We start from the raw sequence: 23787 nt of genomic DNA, 5'->3' as shown, positions 1-23787 counted from the left end.
TGGCTACTGGACTGAACTGAACTGCTTGTACTGACTATGCCTTTCTAAATTTGAATTTGAAACATTTTTGTAAAATCCTGAGAATATATTGACCAATTGCCAATTGTTATATATAGTATGTATATAATGTAAAAATGTCCGATACCTTTACGTCTCTCTGTACTGGACCAAACATATAGGGCACCACCTCTTTGTGTTTGTTTAAGACTAGACTTTCTCTCAGTCTTTATGGAGTTTGTAGGTTCGACTCTGCGTTTGCCAAAGCCCGTGATTATGTCATTTATTCCCTGTGTCTGGTTGAGCTGCTGCAGTCTGACCCACTTCATTCGCGTCCTCCCTGCGCCCTGTGGGATGCGGTCTCATAGTGCCAGTCCACGGCTGGCTTTTTTAGGGATGCGGTTTCCTGTTTTGGAGTTTGATGGCGGAGGGAAGCACGTCATACTGTGATATGCGTTTCACTATTTTTCTATTTTTGATGCCTTGTGGTGAATCATCACTCAGAAGATTGACTGTTTTGTTATCCAAGATTTTTTACTCACGTGCAAGAAAGAAAACATATAAAGATGATACTTTTAAATGCAGTAAAAGCAAAATAATATAAATTTGATATAAAGATTCATAGATTACATTAAAAGGCACATACAGTATTACACTATTGCCTGATCTATGTTATAATGTTGTTTCCTCATCACAAACATACCCGGAGTTGTGTTTTGTTTCATTCACATGTTTAACACACAAATCATATTTAGTACACACTACACTACATATTTAGTTATGTTTAGGTTGAGTTCTTTTCTCAAATAGTTGTACTTCATGATATCATGTGGTAATACAGGAAGTGATTCACTGTGTTTTTAAACTCCATGCAACTTCATAAGAATCATATGGATAATTTCAGCCTGGAATTGTTAATCTCTACTGAACTAAAGGTAAAAGGAGCTGTTAACTTGTAAGGGTTACTTAAACAAGTGTGAATGAAATAAAACACAGCCCCAGGTATGTTTCTGAGGAGGTAACAACATTATAACAGCTTAAAGCTTACAAGAATCTGTTTTGTGTTATATAGGACCTTTAATACCAAAAATACCTAATCATTTTATTAATAAAGCATTACATTTATTTTGAGATAAACTGAAGCATGGCTACCAGTGTGGCTACTAATTATTCACTCACATGACACATTCATACAAGGCAAAAAAACAACTTTATTTGGAATCTAATCCATATAGAGGGCCTGTACCCTGTATAGGGGCACCGGGATTGTTCTGTATTCTCTCAATTTAAAGATTGGGATAATGTAGCACTGTATGACTCAAATACAATTCAGTGCTCTTCTAATTTGAATGCTAAAACAATCAGAACTTGCCTGACTACCCAGTCTTCTTATACCTAAGATAAATAATAGTTTGGCGCGTTGATAGCTGATTCTGTAAAAAGATGGGATGTTTCTCAGTCCTTTAGGTTTTTTTTTTTTTTCTCCCTTTTTTTGTGTATGTGTGTGTCTCTCTGACGGGTTAATCCGCCTGTCAATCACTCTTCTGAAATCGTGGCAAGAGGATATGGCTCTAGGGGCCAGTCCAGGGGACTGCATAGGACTTGCCCTAAGATAGTGTGTACTCCTAGTGGCCACCAGAGGAGTGCACCACACAAACTCCAGATTTAGAAAACCTTCCGCATACACTGAACCAGGCAATCTGTTGTTTATCGATCCCACCTGCAACTAGAATGTGCACACGCAATCCCATGTCATACCCTCTCTACACCTCCAACTCACCATCCTAAACATTCTCTAAACATGAGCTGATAATCACCCTACATTTGATTATCCTTCTGAATATGTTTTCCGTGGAAGTTGCCTAGCGATACGTGTAACACGCCCCTTTTCCTGGGACGGCCCTACTTGGACCTCAGTGGTGGAAAAAGTAGACCGAGCAAGGATTCCAAGTCAGAATCCAAGATGGCTACACCAACTGCGATGTGTAAATATGAACTTTTTTCATTGTGTTGGGACACTTTGGTGATTTAAATGACAATTCACTTACAGTCAATTACTCCAATACCTTACACCTGATGATTTCCTGATACACCTTACACCGTATCACTGCCTATGGGTTTGGTAGTTGGTGTCGTGGTGAGGCCAGTATTGAAAAAAATATTTGATTTAATGGGCGTTAACGTCCCTAAGGTTGTAACGGAAGAGAAATCAAAACATAAAACGAAGCGCAAATTTCAAAAATTAAATCAATTAAAGTGGCTGTGTTTTCATAAGATGAGGGAATAGTCAGAATCATAATCCAAGTAGTTCAACACGCGAAACATAATAATACGCTTGAAGCTTGGATGTGACATCAAATCCGAAGTCACTGTTTCAAGAGTTTTATCGCTATATTTTTAAGTATGGACAGGGCCTGTTGCACATTATACTGGTAGATATGAGCACACGGTGGACTGAATGGTTAAAGGAGGGAGTTATGAGTGCATGCGAGAGCGAGGGAGGGATACATGGACCAGCGGCCAGGGGACGAGTGTTTCAGCAGTTAGAACACAGATTTAGCTGATGTTAGTGCATCAGATACATATCAGGCGCAGTTATTCTACCAATAAAAGTCCACACAAAACATCCAAACTCTGCTTATCTCTTTGAGTGCATGGGCCTGGGTCAGGACGGGCACAGGAAGAGCCTTTGCAAGAGCTCTCCTTTACACAAAAATGTAGGGAATATTATGAGTTCCGGTCAGGGTCAGCCAGCAGACCTGTGGGAACCGGGTAGGCAAACCAAGCATTTGCCTAGGGCCCCCAGCTCTGGGGGGCCCCCTGATAACGACTGGTTATGTGTTCAGATAACAGCAATGACAACTTTGTGAGTACGTCAGCGCCACCTTAGCCAGACTGGCACCTCCTAGTGCCTCCATTCAGTTTCATTTCTCTCCAGCAACTAGGTCAGGAATCAAAATACACTAGATGGTTCGCAAAAACCCTGGAAGTGCAAGTTCGGGCATAAGCCAAAGCAAAGAGCCATATATTCAGTGTTGTCAACGACTCCCGAAATTGAGAATTTAAAGCCGGAATAAAGAGAATGTTGGGTGAATTTCATCAAGGGGAAAGACGTTATAGCCCTTCTTCCTACAAGATTTGGGAAAAGCTTAATATACCAGTTAGCCCTGTTAGCGGTGCATTACATACGTGACTACCAAATAGCAGCAATTGGTTAAATGACTGTCGAGCAAACAAATTCTAACACTGCAAGGTTCAGACGGTTTCTACGAATGTGAAACCGTCTGATGAATCAGGCTAGCGCCACCTTAAAGTGCCTCCTTAAAAGCTATGACCGGCAGGCCCTCTGTAGTTTGACCGCACTCAGAGCCCGCGAGCCGCTGCCTGCTGTCGGGGTTATTTTAATAGATCCATGGGGCGGCCAAGTCAAGTAAATGTCTGAGCAGCCATCAGTTCAAAATGAAGCGAACTTACACCCCCAGGGTCATTATTTCATCTTCTCTGTGTTGGGTCACAGACTGTGTTCTATAGAAGTCTATGGTCACGGCGCGGAGTGCGGGAGAACCTGCGCTGCCCCGGGAAAGTGCACGCGTTCGAGTACGAGAGCGCGCGGTTTAAAAATTATAATATTTTAGACAATATGAGTGGAATAAACAGCCCTTCTCCTTGTTTTTAAATGCTCAAATCTGAATGTAATAATTTTATATATGTGGATTTTCTGATGATTTCCTGATCAATCACTTGCTCAAACTCTCTTCACTTGTGCTCCTCTCCACGAGTGTCGCTTTTTCCCGTGTCTACAGACTTTGCGTAGAGTTTACAGCAGGGTCTGAGCTGCCGTAAAGATAAGCAAAGCGCGGCTTTTAGGTGGAGTTTCATAAATCTCGCAGTTAGTGTAAAGAGCGCCTACGTCATGATTTGTGCCTTTATAAATGAGGCCCCTGTCTTTCTAAAGTTTTGTCAAAGGCAAAGGCATGGTTGACCTTCTGTGTGGGGGCAGCCCTGATTCACAGTGACTCAACACGCACAGCTTTATTTGGTGTCTGCTGTGTGGCTTTTTGTTATTGTAATAAAACAAGTGAGCAGTGAGAGTGGGGGAGTTCATAAGAGGCAGTAAAATCAGTCTGGTTACATGATGTCTTCAGCGGGATGGGGCTCTTTTGAAGTGCGGTTTGTTGAGCTGTAATTTGTTGCCTTTGTGCCGAGAGGGCGCGGCTGTGACTGTGCAGGGAGGGGGCTCCAGACAGACAGTAGTGAGAGAGTGGGTGGTCACAGGGCACGTAGAGGGCAGCACACATCGCTTTGTCTTGTGTATAATGTTCACATGTTATGTACAGTATATATTTTAATAATTTGATTTAATAATAAAAAGGTTTAGAGAATGCAAATTATTGTTTTGATTTATTGTATTTTAGTCGAAGTGATGATATTAAAAAGTTGAATGAAATTTCAACCAAACAAAATAGAGCTACATCAGAAGGAATACAGGGTACAGTCTGCTTGTGAAGTGACCAGCAGCACTGTGTATTAAAATACATAACTTTTTATTTTTTTAAAATCCAAATTAAAACATGTATCGCTGGAATCTCATTGTCATTTTGATGTATAACCAGTGTTGAGTCAGCTTATTTTTCAAGTCATGCTCAAGTCCTCATCCTTTGAGTCCAACCCATTTACTGAAGTTTATTACAAACTGTGCTTAATTTGTTGGTTCTACTGGGAATTCACAGATTTTTAACATACATAGAACTTAAGACAATCATTTAAAACATATAAATTAATGAAAGATGAACAGATGTCTGTAGTATACAGGCTTGAAAGCTCAGTACATAACTAATATCTTGTCAAGTCCAACTTTTTGGTGCATTAGTTCAAGTCCAAGTCAGATTCTATTCTATTCTAAGCTCCAGTCATGAGTCACTTTCCTCAGAAAGTCACAAGTCTCAGTAAAGTCCAAAATCATGGAAATGAATCAAAAAAGGAGTCCCAACCCTTAAAATGTTTTCTTTCAGTACATAGACTGTTACATTATTATTACTGCATGATTCTAGGTCTGTCTCTGTTCGTTTTTCACAGTACTTTATTTGGCTTCATTATAAAAGCCTGTTACATGAGACTGATTGAGTTTACATCGCTTTATAAGAATGTTCCATATGTTTTCCTAAAGACCCTGGGAATCAAGACAATCTAACAAGAAAATCACATTCATTTTATGCTTTAAATACTTTCACATGGACCTTTCTGGCTACTGAAATATTTCTATCCCTCCATTCGTATATTTTGTTAATAGTTGCTGTCAATCTTTTGTCGACCCCGCTTGTGTGTTGGAGCATGGGAAAATTATACGCTTCCTGAGTTGGAATGTACCTGCAAGCGGACTTTCAGTTTTTAAAAAATCATGACAGCTCAAGAAGATAAGACTAACATTGCATGAATCTAGTTTGTACTTGCGAATAATAGCACTGTATTTTACAACCTACTTCCAATTATGTTTTAATAGGGGAGGTAAATTACTGGTTAACAACTTCACAAAGTCTGACTTCTGGGGCTCACATTCATTTAAAACTCTAAATGCCTTTTCGCTGTCTTTGATTTTTAATAATACAGTAGTTCACAGGAATGCATCAGATTGTGGTAAGGTACACAGGCTTCTTCTAGTGATATTCAGTTATTCAGTTCAGCTCATTTACTGTACTTTAGCTTGTTTTTGTCTTGTTTTTAATGTGTTTTGAGTAATTGATCTTTTTTCCCTGGTTTGGACTGGATTTAATCCTGGTTTAGTCCTGGTGGAATGTCACACTTGTTTAGCATAGTTCTATCCTGGTTTACTCATGTGTAGATATAGCCACAAATATAACTTTTACTTCATCAATTTTACTTCATTCATTTTACACCACTTCATCAATACTTCATATGGTCTTGGTATTGACCTGGTTTAGTCCATGTGTACACTTTGTTTTGCTCTTGTCCTGGCATAAACCTAATGTCTGTTTAAATTTCTCATAGTAAGTGAAAAGGCAGACATTTTCTGAAAATTGTAGTTTAAGCCAAGATAAACAGACTAAGAGGAGCAGCTCAGACTAAATGTATATATACACGTTCCAAAAGCTCACAATATATTTCTTTAATGAACTCTGAGGTCTGGCTTAAAGGGGACCTCCTCTTGTTTTGATGTGAATTTAAAACTTTGTGCTCTTTGTAATCCTGCTGCCTGACCACAGTGAGACCCCGCCTCCATTTAATAGACTGCTCCAGCACACACCCGCTCTCACCAGTGTCAGATCTGCAGAAGACATTAGCACAAGCAGAGCCAAATATGAGGCACGAGAGAGGTGTTTCACTCCAGTGTGTTCAGGAAGGCTCTGTTTTGTAAAGCTGCAGATTGATTAAAAAGCACTGGGAGAGTTGGGAAATTCATATATAGTAGTCATCTCGTCATTAAAGTGAAGTCCTGGTCTCCGCTAGTCTAGATCTACAGTAGATCAACTCCAATGTCATATTATCTTTCTAAATCTTTGATACCACTTTATAATAACTACACCTTAATTAGTCTTAATAAAGCATGAGGAAAGACTTAATTAATAATAAACTAATTATTTATTAATAGTTTATTAAGAATTATTCTGTATTAAGGGGTCAAGGTTCGGACTAAAGTTTAGGAAGCAAGTTTAAGGTACAGTTACTAAGTTGAATAGCATTCTTAATAAACTGTTGTTCCTTATGAATTCATATTTTATAAAGTGTTACCACTTAATTCAAAATGTCTATTACATTTTGAGTATATAGAGAGACTACCAATGTTTCAAAATACAATACTGAGACATTGATTATTTGTAGTTGTTGGTAGAAACCTTTGTCTAAAGTGTATTCTAATTCCTTTATCACTTTGCACTCACAGTTGGGTCCCATATGCCTGTTTTTTCGATGCCCCGGTATCCAGGTCTGTGGATGTTTTAACAGCTGTAGGAGCAGCCTGAAATCAGTTAAACCATTATGACATCAGTTATTGATTGTGCCTGTGTCTGCACTTCACATTATGTACAAAAACTATCCAACAAATCAGTGTGTAGAGGAGCATGGTATATTTCATTAAGACATATGATTTCTTCTGATATTTAGTATTAAACTATTACATATGTCATGATTTTGTCCAGGTGAAAGCACAATTTTGATCTAAAATGGCTTAATAATAGAAACAGCTCATTTCTTCTTATAACTTCGGAGGTTTGGCTCTCTATAGTGGCATTACACCACATAGCAGAAGGTTTTCATTGATTTTTAATTTTTAATTTTTTTTTTTTTGACATACAAAAGCTTTTGTCTAGTTGACAGAATTGTGTCAACTGCAGCAGCATTGCTCTGCCAATAGTCTGAATCCATTTACCTGAAAATAGTTATTTGCTCCTTTGCTGACCCCATGTGGCTGTCGTCAATTTTTATTTGGCTTATCTCAAAATTATCAAATCAGTTCTTCAAACTAATTTCATATAAAGTAAAAACTTCCAGCATATTTTTTTCTGAAATAATTTTACATTTTTGTTGTGTTTACATAATAATGGAAATATTGCGAACTTTGCTCTTATTCATAACACTTAAAAGGTCTCATTCACACAACCCTCCCCTTTATCACACCTAAGAAACTTTACCCAAAAGAAACAAAATCACACTTTCTTTCTGTCTTCCTTGTGTTTATTGGCTCATTAATGTGGTCGTAACCCTCTGCCAACCAGACGTTTCCGAGTGAGCCTCTGTGGATTTGGAGATTGTGTAATCACGTTTTTCAAGTGTTTTCTCTCCACTCTGTGTCTGGATTTCAGTCTTGTCTGACTCTATATTCAGCCTACAGTGGATGGTGACCGGTGGAAACGGGAGCTGTTATGTCATAGAGGAAGTCTGAACAGTTTGCGTGGGCCGTACTTTGGTTTTTGGGACTATTTCCTCTCAAAGCCTCTGTCTAAATCTGCATGTTTGTACCTGCTGCAGTTATAGTGCTTTTGAAATGTCAGTATGAGTATTTGAAGGAGTTGTACTGTATTGCAAAGTATTGTGATGTACTATATGGCTTTTATTGACCGTAATAACAGTCTAGTTTTGATATTTTAGTATACATTTTGACATAATAATTTTAAAACAATTATGTACCTGTCTTAATGTAGTAAAACTTTTATTATCAAACTGCATTAGACAAAACCAGTGTTAATTCAGTAAATAAAGAAAATGAATGAGAACAGAGTTTCTAAAAGTACATTTCTGTCCAGTCAGGGACCTTAGTGTTACTGCAATATATATTTAGTTTACTGAGTTGATTATTGTATTAGCCAATATTGTGATGAATGAATATGAATACTTTAATAACATATTTTGCTGCCTTAGTTAGAATCATGCTTTTTTTTTTTTTTGCATGAGTCATTCAAAAGTGCCCACTCTGTCTTATTTCTGGTGCTGTGCTGTTTACTATGACTAAAGACGTCCCTGCTGTGATTACCGTGATGTAGTGTCCAATTATGATTTGCCCAGACGCATCAGCCGTTCATAATTATTTCCATGTGTCCCGCGCTTGGCTCAGCAGCTCAAAGTGGAGACTCTCTTCACTTAGTCTCCTCTGCTCTGACATACAGTTTTGGTATTTAATGATTTGACTAGTTTTGTCAGAATACTAAAAATAGATTGTAATTTTCAACCAAAAATAATTATAATTTCTTAAATGTTACCATGTGGTCTGAAATGAGTTCTGATATAGATCATAGCTATTCTAAATCTATTCAGGAAAGGTCCAAATTTGTCCTATTAAAGAGATTTTTTTATTTGTCCAAATAAGTATAAAGTTTAATATTAGTTTTAGTATTAATTAGCTTCTAGATATCAGTTGTAAAGACAACCCAATATGACATCTCCTTACTTCTATTGTTCTATATGAGTTTAACGAAACCTTAAAGTGAAAATATGTTGACCTTAGCTACAAAGTGAATAATGCAGTAATCCCTTCAGTTTTAATGCAGTAGTACTAGTGGAAGCTGTCAGATAGTTTAATGTTATTTTAATCTAATCTTGTGTGTAAGTGTGTGTGTTTTTGATACTCACTCTACAAATGCCAAAAGCATCCTTAACATCCATCAAACATACAGGATCAATGTTTCAGACAATATAATAAGAAACAGATTCAATTTGATATTTTTGTGAACTATTATTGACCCACGGTTTTGAATCTCTTTGTACTATGACAAATTGATCCAAAAACATGTGTGTGATTGCACTCATTGAAAAGCTCACAATGCATACATCATAGTGCATTGTTTAGTCTTGTCCTGATCCACCTTTTCCCACAGCTCCCAAACCTCTTCCATATGGTGCATGAGGCCATAACACAGCTCGATGACTTTACCTGCTCCAGAGCTGCAGGGACCTGTTAGTCTGTCAGCCTGGTGAAACTTTCTCACTGCAGCAGTTCAAAGTGAATATTTAAAGCTGTCGGCTCACGCCACAAAGACTGTCTGCCTTTATACTGAGCATGTTACACACTAAATCATTGGTTATATAAGAGTCTGCACAGGAAATCATAGCAACATAAAGCAGCCAGCCCTTTATATAGATTTGAAGAACATAACTGAGATTCAACGAAAATAATTGTGTTTGTCTGTGACTTGTGGAGCAGTGATTACCAAAGTGCATGTTGAAAACAATTATGTGGGTTGCAAGTTGATTTTAAGAAGTAACTAAAAAAAAGAAGACAAAAAGTTGCTGGTATATCTGCTTCTTGCCTCTTCTTCCCAATATTACTGATATTTATCATTATTTTTGCTTTCTTTCTAACACAAGTAATATAAACATTTTGTTACTACAATCACTTTCAGATCCCATTGCTACATCACTTATTAACATCTGCCTTTTTCTCAACGGACAGGGCGCAGTTGCTAGGAGTATCAGACAAAACCACCGCCTCTTATTCAACTAGTATTACAGTACAAATTATGTTTAAAAATCTATACAATTGTTGCAGCGACACTGACAGAGTGATTAAAGTTAATGCAAATAATAACGTTGATAGTAGCTGCAATAAAGGAGAGAGAAGGAGCAGCAGTTATGGTAATAATAAACACACCCAAAGCCCCAATTCAAACCATGTGCTCACCCCTGTTACTTCATAGCATTATTCATTCATCAACTCAATTGTGAAACAGCTTTTTTAAAAAAAAGGGTCATTGTGTTCCCCAACCCAAGCTTCAGTTACTGTTTTATTACTTATTTGTTTATTATTATTTGTTATTGTTTGTCTATTGTCTACTTTGTATTTAATTTTGTTTGTAACCTGTACCATACTCTATGTCTATTTTTTTTTTAAAAGAAAAAAAGAAGGTAACATTAAAATAGCATTTGTATTTAAAAAATAAGCTGTCCAAAGTAACATTATTATATACAGAATGCTTATGGTCATTTACTGAGAAGTTTGGAACTCCCTGACTTAAAAGGTCTCCACAGTTACACTTAATTATACTGAACATTATTAGCTGCCATATTGATAGTCATTATGTTTTCTGTTTTTGCTGTTGAACTGATGATAATGAGGTGTGCCTCACGTTGGTAATTTTTTCCTGATCGGTGTACTTTTCCCTCATCTCCACAGTGGTCTGCCCTCTCACTTGTTTAAATGGAGGAGTGTGCCTTTCGAGAAAGCACTGTCTTTGCCCCCATGGCTTCACAGGACGTCTCTGCCAGTTCCCCCTCCAGCAGACACACCATCCCCAGGCAGCACGGGGCAACAAGCAGCCAGTCTACCCCACATCACTCAAACCAGACATGCAGAAACATGGGGACCAGGCTCTGAATGGGAGGACACAAATAACACAAACACACTCAGTATTCACTCTGCCGGGCGGACACCCCTCATCTGAAGGTAGGTCTTTAATAATTAAAAAGTTTAGAGTTAGTAGTTATAATATTGTAATATTGTAATAAATTGGTAATGCACATTCTGCAGTCACTCACTCACTTCAACTTGGACACTGAAATGTCATTATAGACATAGTTTAAAACCACATTACTTTTCTGGTTTGTTTAGCCTGCAACGTTCCACACTATAGCATCAGACTTACTTTCCTTGTATATATTCAAGTACAGATATTTCTTTGGCTAAAGAAATAGCTTGAAAAACACAAATTCTTACTATGAGCAGTGTTGCCTCTCCGCAGGTCTGACCTGCAATTTGGGCTATTAGCAATATCTGCTTGTCTCCATGTAGATAGATATGTTTTATGCCATATTGTGGAATATTCTTGGCAATATATTGCAAAATTCAATAACACCTCAGTGGCAGCTGGCCTATATTTTCACCATTCACCATTCAAGAAATTACTGCTCAATTAAAACCAAAATTAGCTGAGACTAAATACAAATACAAATCAAAATGACAAAATACAAATTGAAATTAGTTGGATAGCTGTCATTGTATTACTGTAGATCTGCTATTAATAAAACAATTTTAAGATAGTATAGTGATGCACTGTAGTATTTATATTTTGCATTCAAAGTGAAATAGTAATGAGAACAGTGAGAACAGATCCTTTGTAATTGTGAATCTGATTTTAGTGCAGATAAATGTGCGGGTTCACCACACACCAGGGACCTCAGTGGTCATACAACCCTTTGACCAGGCAGACACCAAACCTCCGGTGAAGACCAGCCCACGAGTGCCACTTTCAAGGCACAAACCAAAGGGCCGCTGCTTCCAGGAGACCACGCCCAAACAGGCTGTGAGTAAGCATTACTTATCACATATTTATTAATTAACATCTGAAAATATCACATCACAGCATTGTAATTGTTTTTATTCTTTTAGTGCAACAGTACACCACTCCCTGTGTTAACCAATCAAGAGGACTGCTGTGGCACCGTGGGGAACTCATGGGGACAGAACAAGTGTTACCAGTGCCCCAAATTACCAAGTAAGTTTTAACCTTATAGCTAAACTATTATCATTTAGGGTCCACGTTAGAATAAGATCCACTTGTATCATAGTGAGTAGTGTTATTTTTCCTTGGTCCACCCTCTCAGAATTGCTCAGCTTTATGTAGTATTAGAGCACATTTGATTGGATCAGAAAAATAGTTTGAAGTAAATAGTTCTAAAGCCCATATATAGTACTATGTGTTTTGCAGGTTTAAGCAGCTCTTCTAGTAGCAAAGAATTAATTAATCATAACTATTTTCTCTACCATCTTTATCTTTAAAAATTGGTTCAAGGGAATGGAAATGCACAGATCAGTCAGTGGTGAGATGTGAAATGTGTGCAAGTGTCTGGGAAGGCAAAAACGGAAGAAATTATGGGAATTACGCACAGACTGAGACAGAGGAGGAGAGTGTGGAAAATAAGCCTCTCCTTAAGTGTGTTCCTCAGAGCCTGCCCAGCTCCACTGTCATCACATTGTTGAAGATTGAATTTCACAAAAATCTTGGCTGCACGCATTTTTTTCCACTCGCCTATTCTTCCATCCCTCAGTGGTGACTCAGACAAGGCGGTCTTTGACTAAACCTGATACTGTACGTCTGGTTAGGCTTCAGACAGTTGGCCTCCTGCCCAGAGGAGTTTTGTTAAATTAAAACATTTATAAGTGCTTTTGTAATGAAAAAGCCAGACATAACTATTGCCCCTCTTTGTTTGCACAAATATTGTTGTGGGCACAGACTTCCCATAGTTCTCCAATAAAACTGCCCAGAATGTCTATCGCAATTGCCCTGTTAGTGATTCATTCTTATTTCAGGGAATTTATACAAACTCCATCATCTTCTGAAACTTGAACTTGGAATGTAGTGAAACTTTAATGGAAAATCTTTAGAATAAAGAAATGTGACATTTAAGTTGTTCCTGCCATTTCTTACATTTGCTTTTTCTACTTCAGATGCATCAGTTAAGCAGAATATTGTTGAAGAGTATGGCTCTACATGTCCACAAGGTTATAAAAGGTTTAACAGCACTCACTGTCAAGGTAACGTCAACAACACATGGATTAAATACACAACTAATGGATATTACTTAGACTTGTTTTCTTGGTTTCAGACATAAATGAGTGCACATTGCAGGGTGTTTGTCAGAATGGAGACTGTCTGAACACTCTTGGCAGCTTCCAGTGTTCGTGTAGAGCTGGATATGTGCTGGAGAGGAACATGTGTGTGGGTGAGCCCCTTGTAAACATCCTGTTGTTATTATTATCATTATCATTATTATTACAAGTAACTGTGTTTAATACTGATGTTTGGTCCTCAGAGTCTCCCATGGAGCTAGGCCAGTGCTTTAGGATGGCGTCTGAGTCGGGCTGTGAGCACGCGCTGCCCAATGACCTGACACTGGAGATGTGCTGCTGCACTGTGGGCGCAGCCTGGGGCCGCAACTGTGAGAGATGCCCCCAGGAGGGCACTGGTGAGTGCTAATCAGGTACATTAAATACATTTGTACGGACAACAGGCAAACACATAACCAATTTCAATTAATCTGTTTTTGTTCAGTGGCCTTCAATAAGATCTGCCCTGCTGGGAAGGGCTACTTCATCAAAAACTTCAGAGAGACCTTGGTTTTTATTAGTGAAGGTGAATGTGCTAGTGATTGGTTTTAATCATCCATGAAGTTGAACATTGCAGGAGGCTCAATTTAAAACTGTGTTTTCTTGTTTCAGAAACTAAATGGACAGTAAGTGATGAGTTTTTATTCACAATATCTACTTGAATATCATATCATATTTTTGATAAATAAAGTGTTTTCAAACAGGAAACAACTCAGCCAGCTCCCACAAGCTCTAGTACTCCCCGTGTTCCTGGTAAACTTAAACTTCAATAAGCACAAATTACAGTCTATAAATTTTTCCAAATAAATTTCTGCTTTGTTTATGCACAGTTGTTAAACCCACTCCTCCAGCCATTATCAGAGTTCCTCCAGGCAATGACCCCTTCGAAACACAAACCAAAGTCTCACGTAAGTTTATTTTGATTCGGCAGAAATACTTCTCATATTTTTTATACTGTTGTCACTTTGATTTTTTAAATAAGATGTTGATAGGCCTATAGTGAACTGTCAGTGTTTCTGAATGTTTGTGTTCTGGAGCGTGATTTGGCCTTAAGGCTAAGTTCACATTCTGATGTTTTTTAATGAGAGGAGTGATCCTAACTGTTTTGGTATTTAAAGCATTTCATCCAAGAGCACACAAAGCACATGCAGAAAACAATATGCATGAACATAGCAATTCTCATAATATAAATTATATTATAAATTGTTTGCATAAACTTTGAATACTTTTTGCATTGGTTTGAGAGCATTCATCACAGACAAGGGAATACCAAGTATTAGAAGAAATTAGAAAATATTTGAAAATATATGAGATAAAAGTAGAACAACTATTGCTGGAAATCTGACATAACACACTGTGTTATTTTCTTAAATTTTGTTGATAATGTTTGTGGAATAACACTAGTTTTTGTGTTGCCCCAGAAGCAGACACAGACGAGTGCAAGATGAGCAGGAACATTTGTGGTCATGGAGAGTGTGAGAACAGCCTGAACGGCCACATCTGTCACTGTCACCCAGGCTATCATCTCAACCCTCTGAGAAACATCTGCGAGGGTACAACCACAATATATGATGTATACTTTTTATTTGTCATGCATGTGCCCTGAAAATTTTGGACAGCAAGTGTAAATGTGCAGAAATTACTTATCATTAAACCTCTTGCATGTGTCATTTAAGTTTCTCAGATTTCTCAGGTTTCCATTCATTCCCATTATGCAACTTTTGTTTTGAGGATCTTAGAGCTAATTATGGTTGGTAAACTGAGCTGCCACGGTGAATTTTCAGAGTGCCCCTTAAAGTGAACTTTCCCACTTTCAAAATACCCTCAATTTCCTGTCTTAAAATCCTCTGCTTGCACAAAGCCCTCAAACTACACAGACAACCTAAACAGTGCCAATTCTGTCTCTCTGCTGTTTGAATGACTCTGCACAGCTACACTGACTCCAGCCTAACCCAGTTTGATATCTCTCTACTCTGTACTGTAGTATAAGAACTCAATGTTTTATGACAAATGTTGGTAGGTACTAGCATGGGCAATTATATTTTCTTACAAGCAGTAACTTGTTATATACCTGTTCAAATGGTCAATACAAATTATTAGCCAACAACCTGCAACTTTTAAAATCAAATGACCCATCAAGAAAGGAAAGGGCATTGTGCAGAATGATAAATTGTCAAGTACATAATTACATAGTCTATGAAGTAAGTTATAACAATGAACATATTTTGTATGTTATTCTTGTCTAGATGATAATGAATGTGAGTCTGAACCCTGTGGTCATGGCAGAGGTTACTGTCTCAATGTGGAAGGAAGCTACAAATGCCACTGTCGCCAAGGTTACAAACATATAGTACAGCACGGCCGGCTCAAGTGTGTAGGTAAGCGCAGTACATGGCCAATATGAATAAGAGATCTCTAACTGAAACTCCATGTGTGGGTTATAACTCATACTCACATTTGTGCAGATGTTAATGAGTGCACCCGACCTGAGATCTGTGGACTGGGGGGAATTTGTGTGAACCTCCCTGGGTCTTATAAATGTGAATGTCAAAGCGGCTTTAAGAGCAAGTCCCCGCGCCATCCTGCCTGTGAAGGTACTACAATGTGCTGATAAGTATTAATACCATATGAACTAATGTTGAAGATAAATAAACAAATAATAAATATTTTATTGTCTTTGATTCAGATATAAATGAGTGCTTGAGTCCAGACACCTGTCCCAATGAACAGTGTGAGAACACCCCAGGATCATATGAGTGTGTGCCCTGTCTGCCGGGACATGAGGCCAAAGGAGGCATCTGTTATGGTCAGTCAGTATCTTCAATATCAGTATCTTTTTTATGCACACATTTTCACACATAACTTGACTTAAAAATTGGTTGGAAATACCATTAAAATGTGATTAGGAATGAATGAGTGAAGGGGTATTTTACTCCAACTACTCCTGTTGCTACTAACTAATGAGATTAGTGCAACTGCTTTTATAATTACTACATCTGCTACAGCCTCCATAATTACCATAGTACTCATGGTTAATTTCCAACTCTGCTTATGACCACGGCTTATATTTTTCAGCTGTGCTCAAAAAACAATTTTATTAAACATTTGTATGCTTGTTTTCACAAAGTGTGAATGTGTTGTTTATTTCAGATATAAACGAATGTCAGAAGCCTGGCATCTGTCCTAATGGTCGGTGTGAAAACCTCCCCGGGACTTACCGCTGTCTGTGTAATGAAGGATTCCTCCCATCTGCAGACAGCAAAGGATGTAGTGGTCAGTAACTCAAAAAAGATAGACTTCATATGTCATTATTATTATTATTATTATTATTATTATATTTCTAAGAGCTTGTACTCTTAGAAACATGTGACTCTTGTTCACTTTCTGATTTGATCTTCAGTCTTTGCTATTTGTAATTACAAAAAAATGAATACACTAAAAATATATGTACGTACATACGTTTTCCCCTAGATATTAATGAGTGTGAGGATTCTCGACTTTGTGCCTACGGACGTTGCATAAACACAGAGGGCTCCTTCCAGTGCCAGTGCTACCCTGGATACCAGCGCACACAGGAGGGCAGCCACTGTGAAGGCATGAATATTTCAACCCTTATCAGCTATATCTATTCATAGTGATCACCTCAGTCCATTGCTCAAAACCACCTCAGAACTCAAAAATCTCCATCTGACCCTGCATTTGATAGTTGATTTTGCCCTTATTCTTATTTCATTTCTACAGATATTAACGAATGCGAGCGACCATCGAACTGTCAGAGGGGACACTGCATTAACAGTATGGGGTCCTATCACTGTGAATGTCCCAAAGGATTCTCTCTGGTGGGAGGCAGGAGATGCCAAGGTTAGACACATAATACCTGGTGGATGTTTTTGTTGCATGGATTTTTGCAAACCAGTTCAAAGGATCTACGGTTCTGCTCATACTACAGTAATGCTTGTACAAATTACTACTAGTCAATAGCATCATCAGTTTTGTGATGACCCTCAGGACTACTGTGTGTCTGCACAAATAATAATTCATCTAATCTAGTGCAAAGTCAGATATCAGGCTCAATTTTGATTTTGAAGGGACAATGTCTCAAAGATGCACAAAAGATCATACCAACCTTTATATTTTGGTTCAGCATTTTCAACCTTTTTAATGTTAATATCTGCTTCAGTCCATAAATTTCCATCGCTATGTAGGCTGTAATATTATGTGCCAAATGCTGAGTAATGTTTAAAACACAATGGACTCCAGGCACTCCAAAGAAGTAAAAATCGCAAAGCTTGTTGTGCAATGTTTGTTTTGAAAGGGAAAATTTGGGTATTGCTCAGATGGTGTTTGATTTAAGACTGAGAGCTTTGTGTGTAATTTCACTTTCAGACATAGATGAGTGTACAAAAGACAGGAGCTTGTGCCAGCCCTTCGGAGTCTGTGAAAACAGACCTGGCTCCTATGTGTGTGTTTGTAATCACGGATATGTCCTGTCAGAGGACAAGCACAGCTGCGAGGGTAAGTGCCTTTACTACTTTATCCCTGAGCTTTAACAACAGCTGAGTACCCAAATACAAAACAATTATCTTCTGATTTTTCTGCAATAGAAGTTTAGTAAAATGCCCATTAACCCTAAGGTCAGTGGTTCGATCCTTGTTGGCACTGGCAGTGCTGACTACTGCTGTGTCAGAATGACACCTCACCTGGCTTGCCCCTGCAGTCTGCTTGTATACGAATGCATGAATGTATAAAACAGGCTCATATCCCAAATGGATTTATTACAGTGACTATATATTTTTTTATGTATTTTAAAAGGCTACTTTGTCTTAGTTTTATGGTGTATTACAAATTGTCATAGTCATTGTTTTACAGTGGTTAGTCTTTTGGAGGTCAAGGCTCCTTATTGGTATGAAAATATCAAGGCTCCTTATTGGTATGAAAATATGCCAAGGACCCCCTATTGTCCTCCGCATTAGCAGTGTAATAAAATTGAGTTAAGTGAAACCATATTTATAACCAAATTTGGATGAAAGATTCATTTCCCATAGTCTTTAATTTATTTTTGCAGTTGCTTCCATCAAGAACATGGTGGTCTCTATTTTGGCATTCTGCGCAGATGGTGCTCAACTGATGCGCTGTCCTCTAGAGGGAGCGAGGCCGAAGTTATACTGGCACCAGTTAAGCAGCGCAGGTCTCGATCGAATACTGGGCTGAATAGGCAACAGATGTGTTTCGCACTAAACAGGCATTCTGCTCCATGTAGGCATAGGAGAAATTCGAACACCAAAGAAAACATTGTTCATTAATTGAAATAGGCTTAGGCCAATAATATAATCCTTGGGTGTTAATCTAATTTATATTCAATTTATGCAAAATATCTTTATTTGAGAATGGTTAATTATTTTTATTTTTGTAACTTGTGCTTTATAATAAATTACTTCCAGTGTTCATGGCCTTAATGTTTCTTCTGCTGTGCTTAATTACGGTTGGTAGTCCAGAACAGCCGACCACGGGGTACATCAAACTTTTTTCTTTGGAGAAAAAACTGAATCAATGATCTGCAGGAATACATTTTTCTGGTCACCTTTTTTATCAGTTTTATATTTTGCAATGTATGTGCTGTAGCTCTAATTGACACAGTGACACTCAATGGACCGCTGCGCCAAGATTTTGTGCATGGAGTTTGCAGTGCATTCATGCAAGGGTTTACCGTGTTGTTTTGACATAATAGAGCTTATATTTGCACAGCGGCTCTTGTTCCTTTTGTAATTAAACAGGGAGCATGCAGTAGACCCACGTTTAAAGGCCTGCAACTTCTAAACTAGCCAATTAGTAGTAGAAGCCAATTCTACAATCCTGGAGGACATGGTTGTCACTCTCTCTATAATGAGAACTTAAGTGATTTATACAATTATAATATATTATACAATTATTATATACAATACAATCTTGCACAAAAGACCATTCTGTGAAAGCAATTTTTGATGTGCGCTATGCTTGTGCTGCACAGCTATGTCACAGGTCATGCCCTAAACCCCTCTTTGCTCTGCACCTTATCTACCGCTGCTCGCAAGATATGGACATATATGTTTGGATTTGATTATCATAAGAAATAGGTAATCATCAATTGTGCGCACAATGTTAGAGGCACCTCAACAAAATGGCTCTGGAACCACTGCTCTAAGGTGCTGGTGTAAACCAGTTTTTTTCTCTGTTTATTTTTAAATTTTTCTGTGAATGCCAATTTTGCCCATATGCTGAGATAGTCCTTTCAGGTGGTAGCCTCCTTTACATGCTGTATATTTCATGGGGTGAGACATTTGGGATTTGACTTGTAAATATGGTTCTCTTCTCTTCATGCAGCAGTTCGAGTAGTGATGGATGAGAAGAAAGAGTGCTATCTGAACCTGGATGACACGGTTTTCTGTGACAGTGTTTTGGCCACGAATGTCACCAAACGGGAGTGCTGCTGCTCCATCGGAGTGGGTTGGGGTGACCACTGTGAGATCTACCCCTGTCCTGTGTCTCACTCAGGTAAATTAGGGTTTTGTGTAAAGATAAATTAATCAAACAAGATTCATAGATGAAAAACATTCACATTTTCCCTTCCTCCTTTGAAAAAAATAAAATAAATAAAATTCTTGTAACATGAGTCAAATTGTAGAGTGATACAAATTCAAATCAAAAGCTGACCAAAAAATCTGACCATATACATACAGTCTACAATCATAATTTAACCATATGCATTCATACTTTATTTTCTTCTTCCTTCAGCTGAGTTCCTCTCTTTATGTCCCCATGGTCAAGGCCTCTACTCTGAAGAGGGACTCCAGTACAGCCTGCCTGTCTATCATGGTAAATAATATTGTATGGTACATGAAAAGAATTACCAGACACTTGATACAATGACAGTAATAGCCTGCATTTTGTTTTCATTTAGATATTGATGAGTGTGCTCTGTTTGCTGAGGAAATCTGCAAAAAGGGTCGCTGTGAGAACACGCTGCCTGGTTACGAGTGCTATTGTCAACAAGGTTTTTACTACGACAGCAATCTTCTCGAGTGCATTGGCAAGTGAATATTAAAATATTATGATCTAAATACTCACACATTATATATTGTTCTGTTCAATTTGATGTGTTCTTCTTCAGATGTGAATGAATGCCATGACGAGTCACTCTGTACTAATGGTCACTGTGTTAACACTGATGGATCTTTCTTCTGTAACTGCAACTTGCCCTGGACTCCTGATTCAAATAAGAAAAAATGTGTACTTGAAGCAGTAGCAGGTATTCAGTTATTTGTAAATATTTCTTTATACTTTGGCTCTCAAACTTTCAAAGTTTGTAATGCTTGGCTGTGTTGTTGCTTAAGGTTTAAATGAATGTCAAGATCCTGCCAACTGTAAGAATGGTCACTGTGTGGACACTCCAGGCTCATACTATTGCATCTGCTCACCGCCCTGGACCTTGGCCACGGACCGCAACAGCTGTGTAACCCCTGAAGAGCAGGCTGGTGAGAGACCACCATATAGACAGCACTTTGATTATCGATGACAATTAGGAAGGAAACAGTGTTTGGACAACTCTCTTAATAACTTAAATACTGTGAAAAACCTGCCAAAAGGACAAAAATGTTTAGAATTCTTAAGGCCTATATTTTGACTCCTGAAGAACAATAGATGCCCTGTGATTTAAAACTGACCAAAACCCATGCAGCAAAACAAAAAAACCTTGTTTTTCTCATTGGAGCCGGTGCCCTAATTTGGTGCAAAAATTCCAGCCGAGACAATGAACTAAAATTACACTTTCATTCATTTTCTCTGCAAATAGCCTACAACCATTTGCAAAAATCTGTTATATTACAATTTAACAAGTTGGCCATGATGGAAGGCATAATAATATAATCAAGTATGCTACATGTATAACAGATATTAATCATAATAATTTCCATAACAGATATGATAAGACCCTCCTACAGTATATTCTGGCAGTGTGTCATGTTGGAGGTTTGCTGTATGTTAAGGCACTGACAGATGGAGTGAGTTGACTCATCTCTAGTCTGTTGTGAGAATGCTCTTCCCGTCAGTAGCAGGATTCAGAGTTAAAGTGGACATAGAAACTCAGGTGTTATTGTGTTAGTGTTACCTTTAGCTCAGAGCTGGCCATGCAGATGTGACTGTAACCAGTGTCTGTGGTGCCCTTTGCAGATGTGAATGAGTGCCAGGACCCCTCGTACTGTAAGAATGGGAGGTGTGAGAACACGCCAGGCTCCTTTCACTGTTTTTGTGACCCTCCGTTCACCTTCAGTGCTGCTCAGAAACAGTGCGTCTATGACGGTGGGTAAAAGCTACCGTGTCAGCTCACACTGAGCAAGACCCATCAAAATCACTTTTGCTTTTCACAAATGAAAAGTCAAACTTTTCCAAAATAGTTTTAAAATGTGGCATATGCTGATTTTCTGTTCAGTTACAAAACACCCACTGCTAGAACACTTTTTAAAAGCAGTTCCAATTGTAGTTCTGTAGCAAGTTTATGCTGAACAATTCTTGGATGATGAAAGAGATGCATTCTAGTCCATTAATGAAAGTGATATGTCAGAAATATCTCCTTTTGCTTTCTGCTAAATAAAAGAGCAACCAAGAGCATGTTTTTCATGGCATGTAAACTGGTGCTGAAATTGGCCACTTGTTTTTTTCAGTGTTCACATGTATGGGTTTTGCATTTCTTTTTATTACATTTCTTTTTGTATGTTTTTGTCTTTCTGAAGTAGATCGCACAGCGGCGCACAAGGACGTGTGTTTCAATCAAGTGGATGAGGGATTGATCTGCAGTGATCCCACGACAGCCATGGTCACATACTCTGAGTGCTGCTGTCACTTTGGCCGTGGCTGGGGTCCCGAGTGCAACACCTGCCCCCAACGACACTCAGGTCAGTCTGCTGCCCTCTGACATTTGTTCAAGGTTCTCATGTGTCTAATGATCCTTACTCCCATAGAGATGTTTAACCGCCTCTGTGAGATGCATCTAGAAACTGAATCTGATGGGGAGCAGGACTTTTTGGCAGCTTTTGCTAACTACAACCCAGGTTTGTACCTATAATTTGTACCTATACTTTCTTATACTGTATGTATGTGTAATACTAAATACCAAAAAAAAAAAAAAAAAAAAAATTAATGTTCTCTTTTGATTTTGCTTCTGAAGGTGACAGTTCTGAGGAGGACTCTGATGAATGCAGTTGTGCGAATGGACGCTGTGTCCGTTCCTATCTTGGCACCATGTGTGAATGTAACTCAGGCTTCAGGCTAGACCACTCCCGCACTCGATGTATAGGTAAGCTCATGTCTTCTACCTAAAGGCACACTGCAATATATAATATGGACAGCATCTTAAAAGGATCAATCTTAAGCAAAAGCACATAATGGAATAACCATGTTACTGCCAGCCACAAGGGGTCAGTAGAGTAAAGGATAACTCTATTTTATCAGCATGAACTACTGAGGGATGTTATTGCTCTGTCATTTAAACAAAAAGACAAAATATCCAGGGCTCTTGTCCAGCATCATTTTCAACCATAAGAAAATGTACAAATGCATATGGCAGCATCAAACACTCGAGGCTCATATTTAGTATAATTAAGCATTTAATTCAGTTAAATGTTTTCTAAAACTTTATTTTATTAACTGATGGTTGTGTGCAGAGACAAATATTGACCATATCTCAATAAAATGCATGTAATCTATTTAATGACCTACACAGATGTTATCTGGTATTGTAGTTGTATTAAAATAAGACTGTGGCAGTGATCTTTATGAAATACAGAGTCTCTGATTGCAAACTAAGTGTCCCTAAGACGTATTTTGTAAAGACCCCCACAACACTAGAAACCATCAGTGGGGTAGAGAATGCTATATCCAAAGAAATCCATTGTAAACAAATCCATGGTGGAGTGTTTCCATATTAAATGCCTGTGGTTGTTCTCTGTGTTTCAGACATTGATGAGTGCGGTGAGCCTGGAGTCCGACTCAGTCCGTGTAAAAATGCTCGCTGTGTGAACACGGCCGGCTCATACAAGTGCTACTGCAAACACGGATTTGTGCCCACACGAAGATCCAACATCTGCATTCGCAGAAGAAGCCGATAACCTCCACCAATTATCCACACAACTCACCCCCACGAGGCAAAAGCTGCACCTGCCTCTTCACAACTGGGACAATTCAATAAGGCCTTCAGTCATTGACGCATGAACAGACTTTTAACACAATCATTTGTTGATTTTGTAATTATTGTTTGTTAGTGTTTTTGTTAGTGTTTTTTAAGCTTCAAATATGCACTTTTGTAATTGTCATTGATCTGTTGTTCCTATGTTAGCCATGTCACAGTTTTAAAACACAAGACTTACTTTCTTTGTAAGTCTATATTTAATATTACATTCCTGTAGCCGTCTACCTTGTAATTTGTTTCATGTTTTATTTGCAAGTTTCTGTTTAAACTTTGTTTTGTAAAAGATGTACAGTACAGTTGAGCAAGTGCCTTTTGATTATGCATCATAATGGACAAGCAGAAGTTCTTTATGAGTTTGTTAGCTATAGCCATAAGGTCATGCACTTAGCAGAGAGGATTCCCAAAAATAGTTGGTCAAGTAGCTTTTTCTAATCAGTTTGACATCTGTTTCAGGATTGTTACATCAAGTTATTTACAAAACCAAAGAATTTAAATTAAAAAGAAAGATGTCAAAATTTAA

General features: G+C 38.2%; 1 protein-coding gene across 1 annotated transcript in view; it reads left to right on the top strand.

Annotated features, from left to right (window-relative positions):
• Window positions 1-23787, top strand: part of ltbp3 (latent transforming growth factor beta binding protein 3) — a 33146-nt gene extending 9359 nt beyond the window's left edge. Inside the window, exons 2-29 of the mRNA XM_055148242.1 lie at window positions 10619-10888; window positions 11581-11744; window positions 11831-11936; window positions 12890-12976; window positions 13048-13164; window positions 13255-13407; window positions 13494-13574; window positions 13661-13674; window positions 13753-13801; window positions 13879-13956; window positions 14473-14601; window positions 15295-15426; window positions 15514-15642; window positions 15735-15854; window positions 16199-16321; window positions 16520-16642; window positions 16790-16909; window positions 17435-17563; window positions 19409-19579; window positions 19820-19900; window positions 19986-20114; window positions 20196-20333; window positions 20419-20559; window positions 21254-21382; window positions 21817-21975; window positions 22042-22131; window positions 22248-22376; window positions 23036-23787. Coding sequence (XP_055004217.1) covers window positions 10619-10888; window positions 11581-11744; window positions 11831-11936; window positions 12890-12976; window positions 13048-13164; window positions 13255-13407; window positions 13494-13574; window positions 13661-13674; window positions 13753-13801; window positions 13879-13956; window positions 14473-14601; window positions 15295-15426; window positions 15514-15642; window positions 15735-15854; window positions 16199-16321; window positions 16520-16642; window positions 16790-16909; window positions 17435-17563; window positions 19409-19579; window positions 19820-19900; window positions 19986-20114; window positions 20196-20333; window positions 20419-20559; window positions 21254-21382; window positions 21817-21975; window positions 22042-22131; window positions 22248-22376; window positions 23036-23187 — 3443 coding nt within the window. The 3' untranslated portion in view covers window positions 23188-23787. The remainder of the gene's footprint in view (window positions 1-10618; window positions 10889-11580; window positions 11745-11830; window positions 11937-12889; window positions 12977-13047; window positions 13165-13254; window positions 13408-13493; window positions 13575-13660; window positions 13675-13752; window positions 13802-13878; window positions 13957-14472; window positions 14602-15294; window positions 15427-15513; window positions 15643-15734; window positions 15855-16198; window positions 16322-16519; window positions 16643-16789; window positions 16910-17434; window positions 17564-19408; window positions 19580-19819; window positions 19901-19985; window positions 20115-20195; window positions 20334-20418; window positions 20560-21253; window positions 21383-21816; window positions 21976-22041; window positions 22132-22247; window positions 22377-23035) is intronic.

The sequence above is a fragment of the Boleophthalmus pectinirostris genome, unplaced genomic scaffold, assembly GCF_026225935.1.
Source record: "Boleophthalmus pectinirostris isolate CB_2022bp ecotype Guang Dong unplaced genomic scaffold, ASM2622593v1 HiC_scaffold_12, whole genome shotgun sequence".
Taxonomy (NCBI): domain Eukaryota; kingdom Metazoa; phylum Chordata; class Actinopteri; order Gobiiformes; family Gobiidae; genus Boleophthalmus; species Boleophthalmus pectinirostris.
The sequence above is the reverse complement of the archived record's forward strand: the minus strand, read 5'-3'. Positions and strand labels throughout refer to the sequence as shown.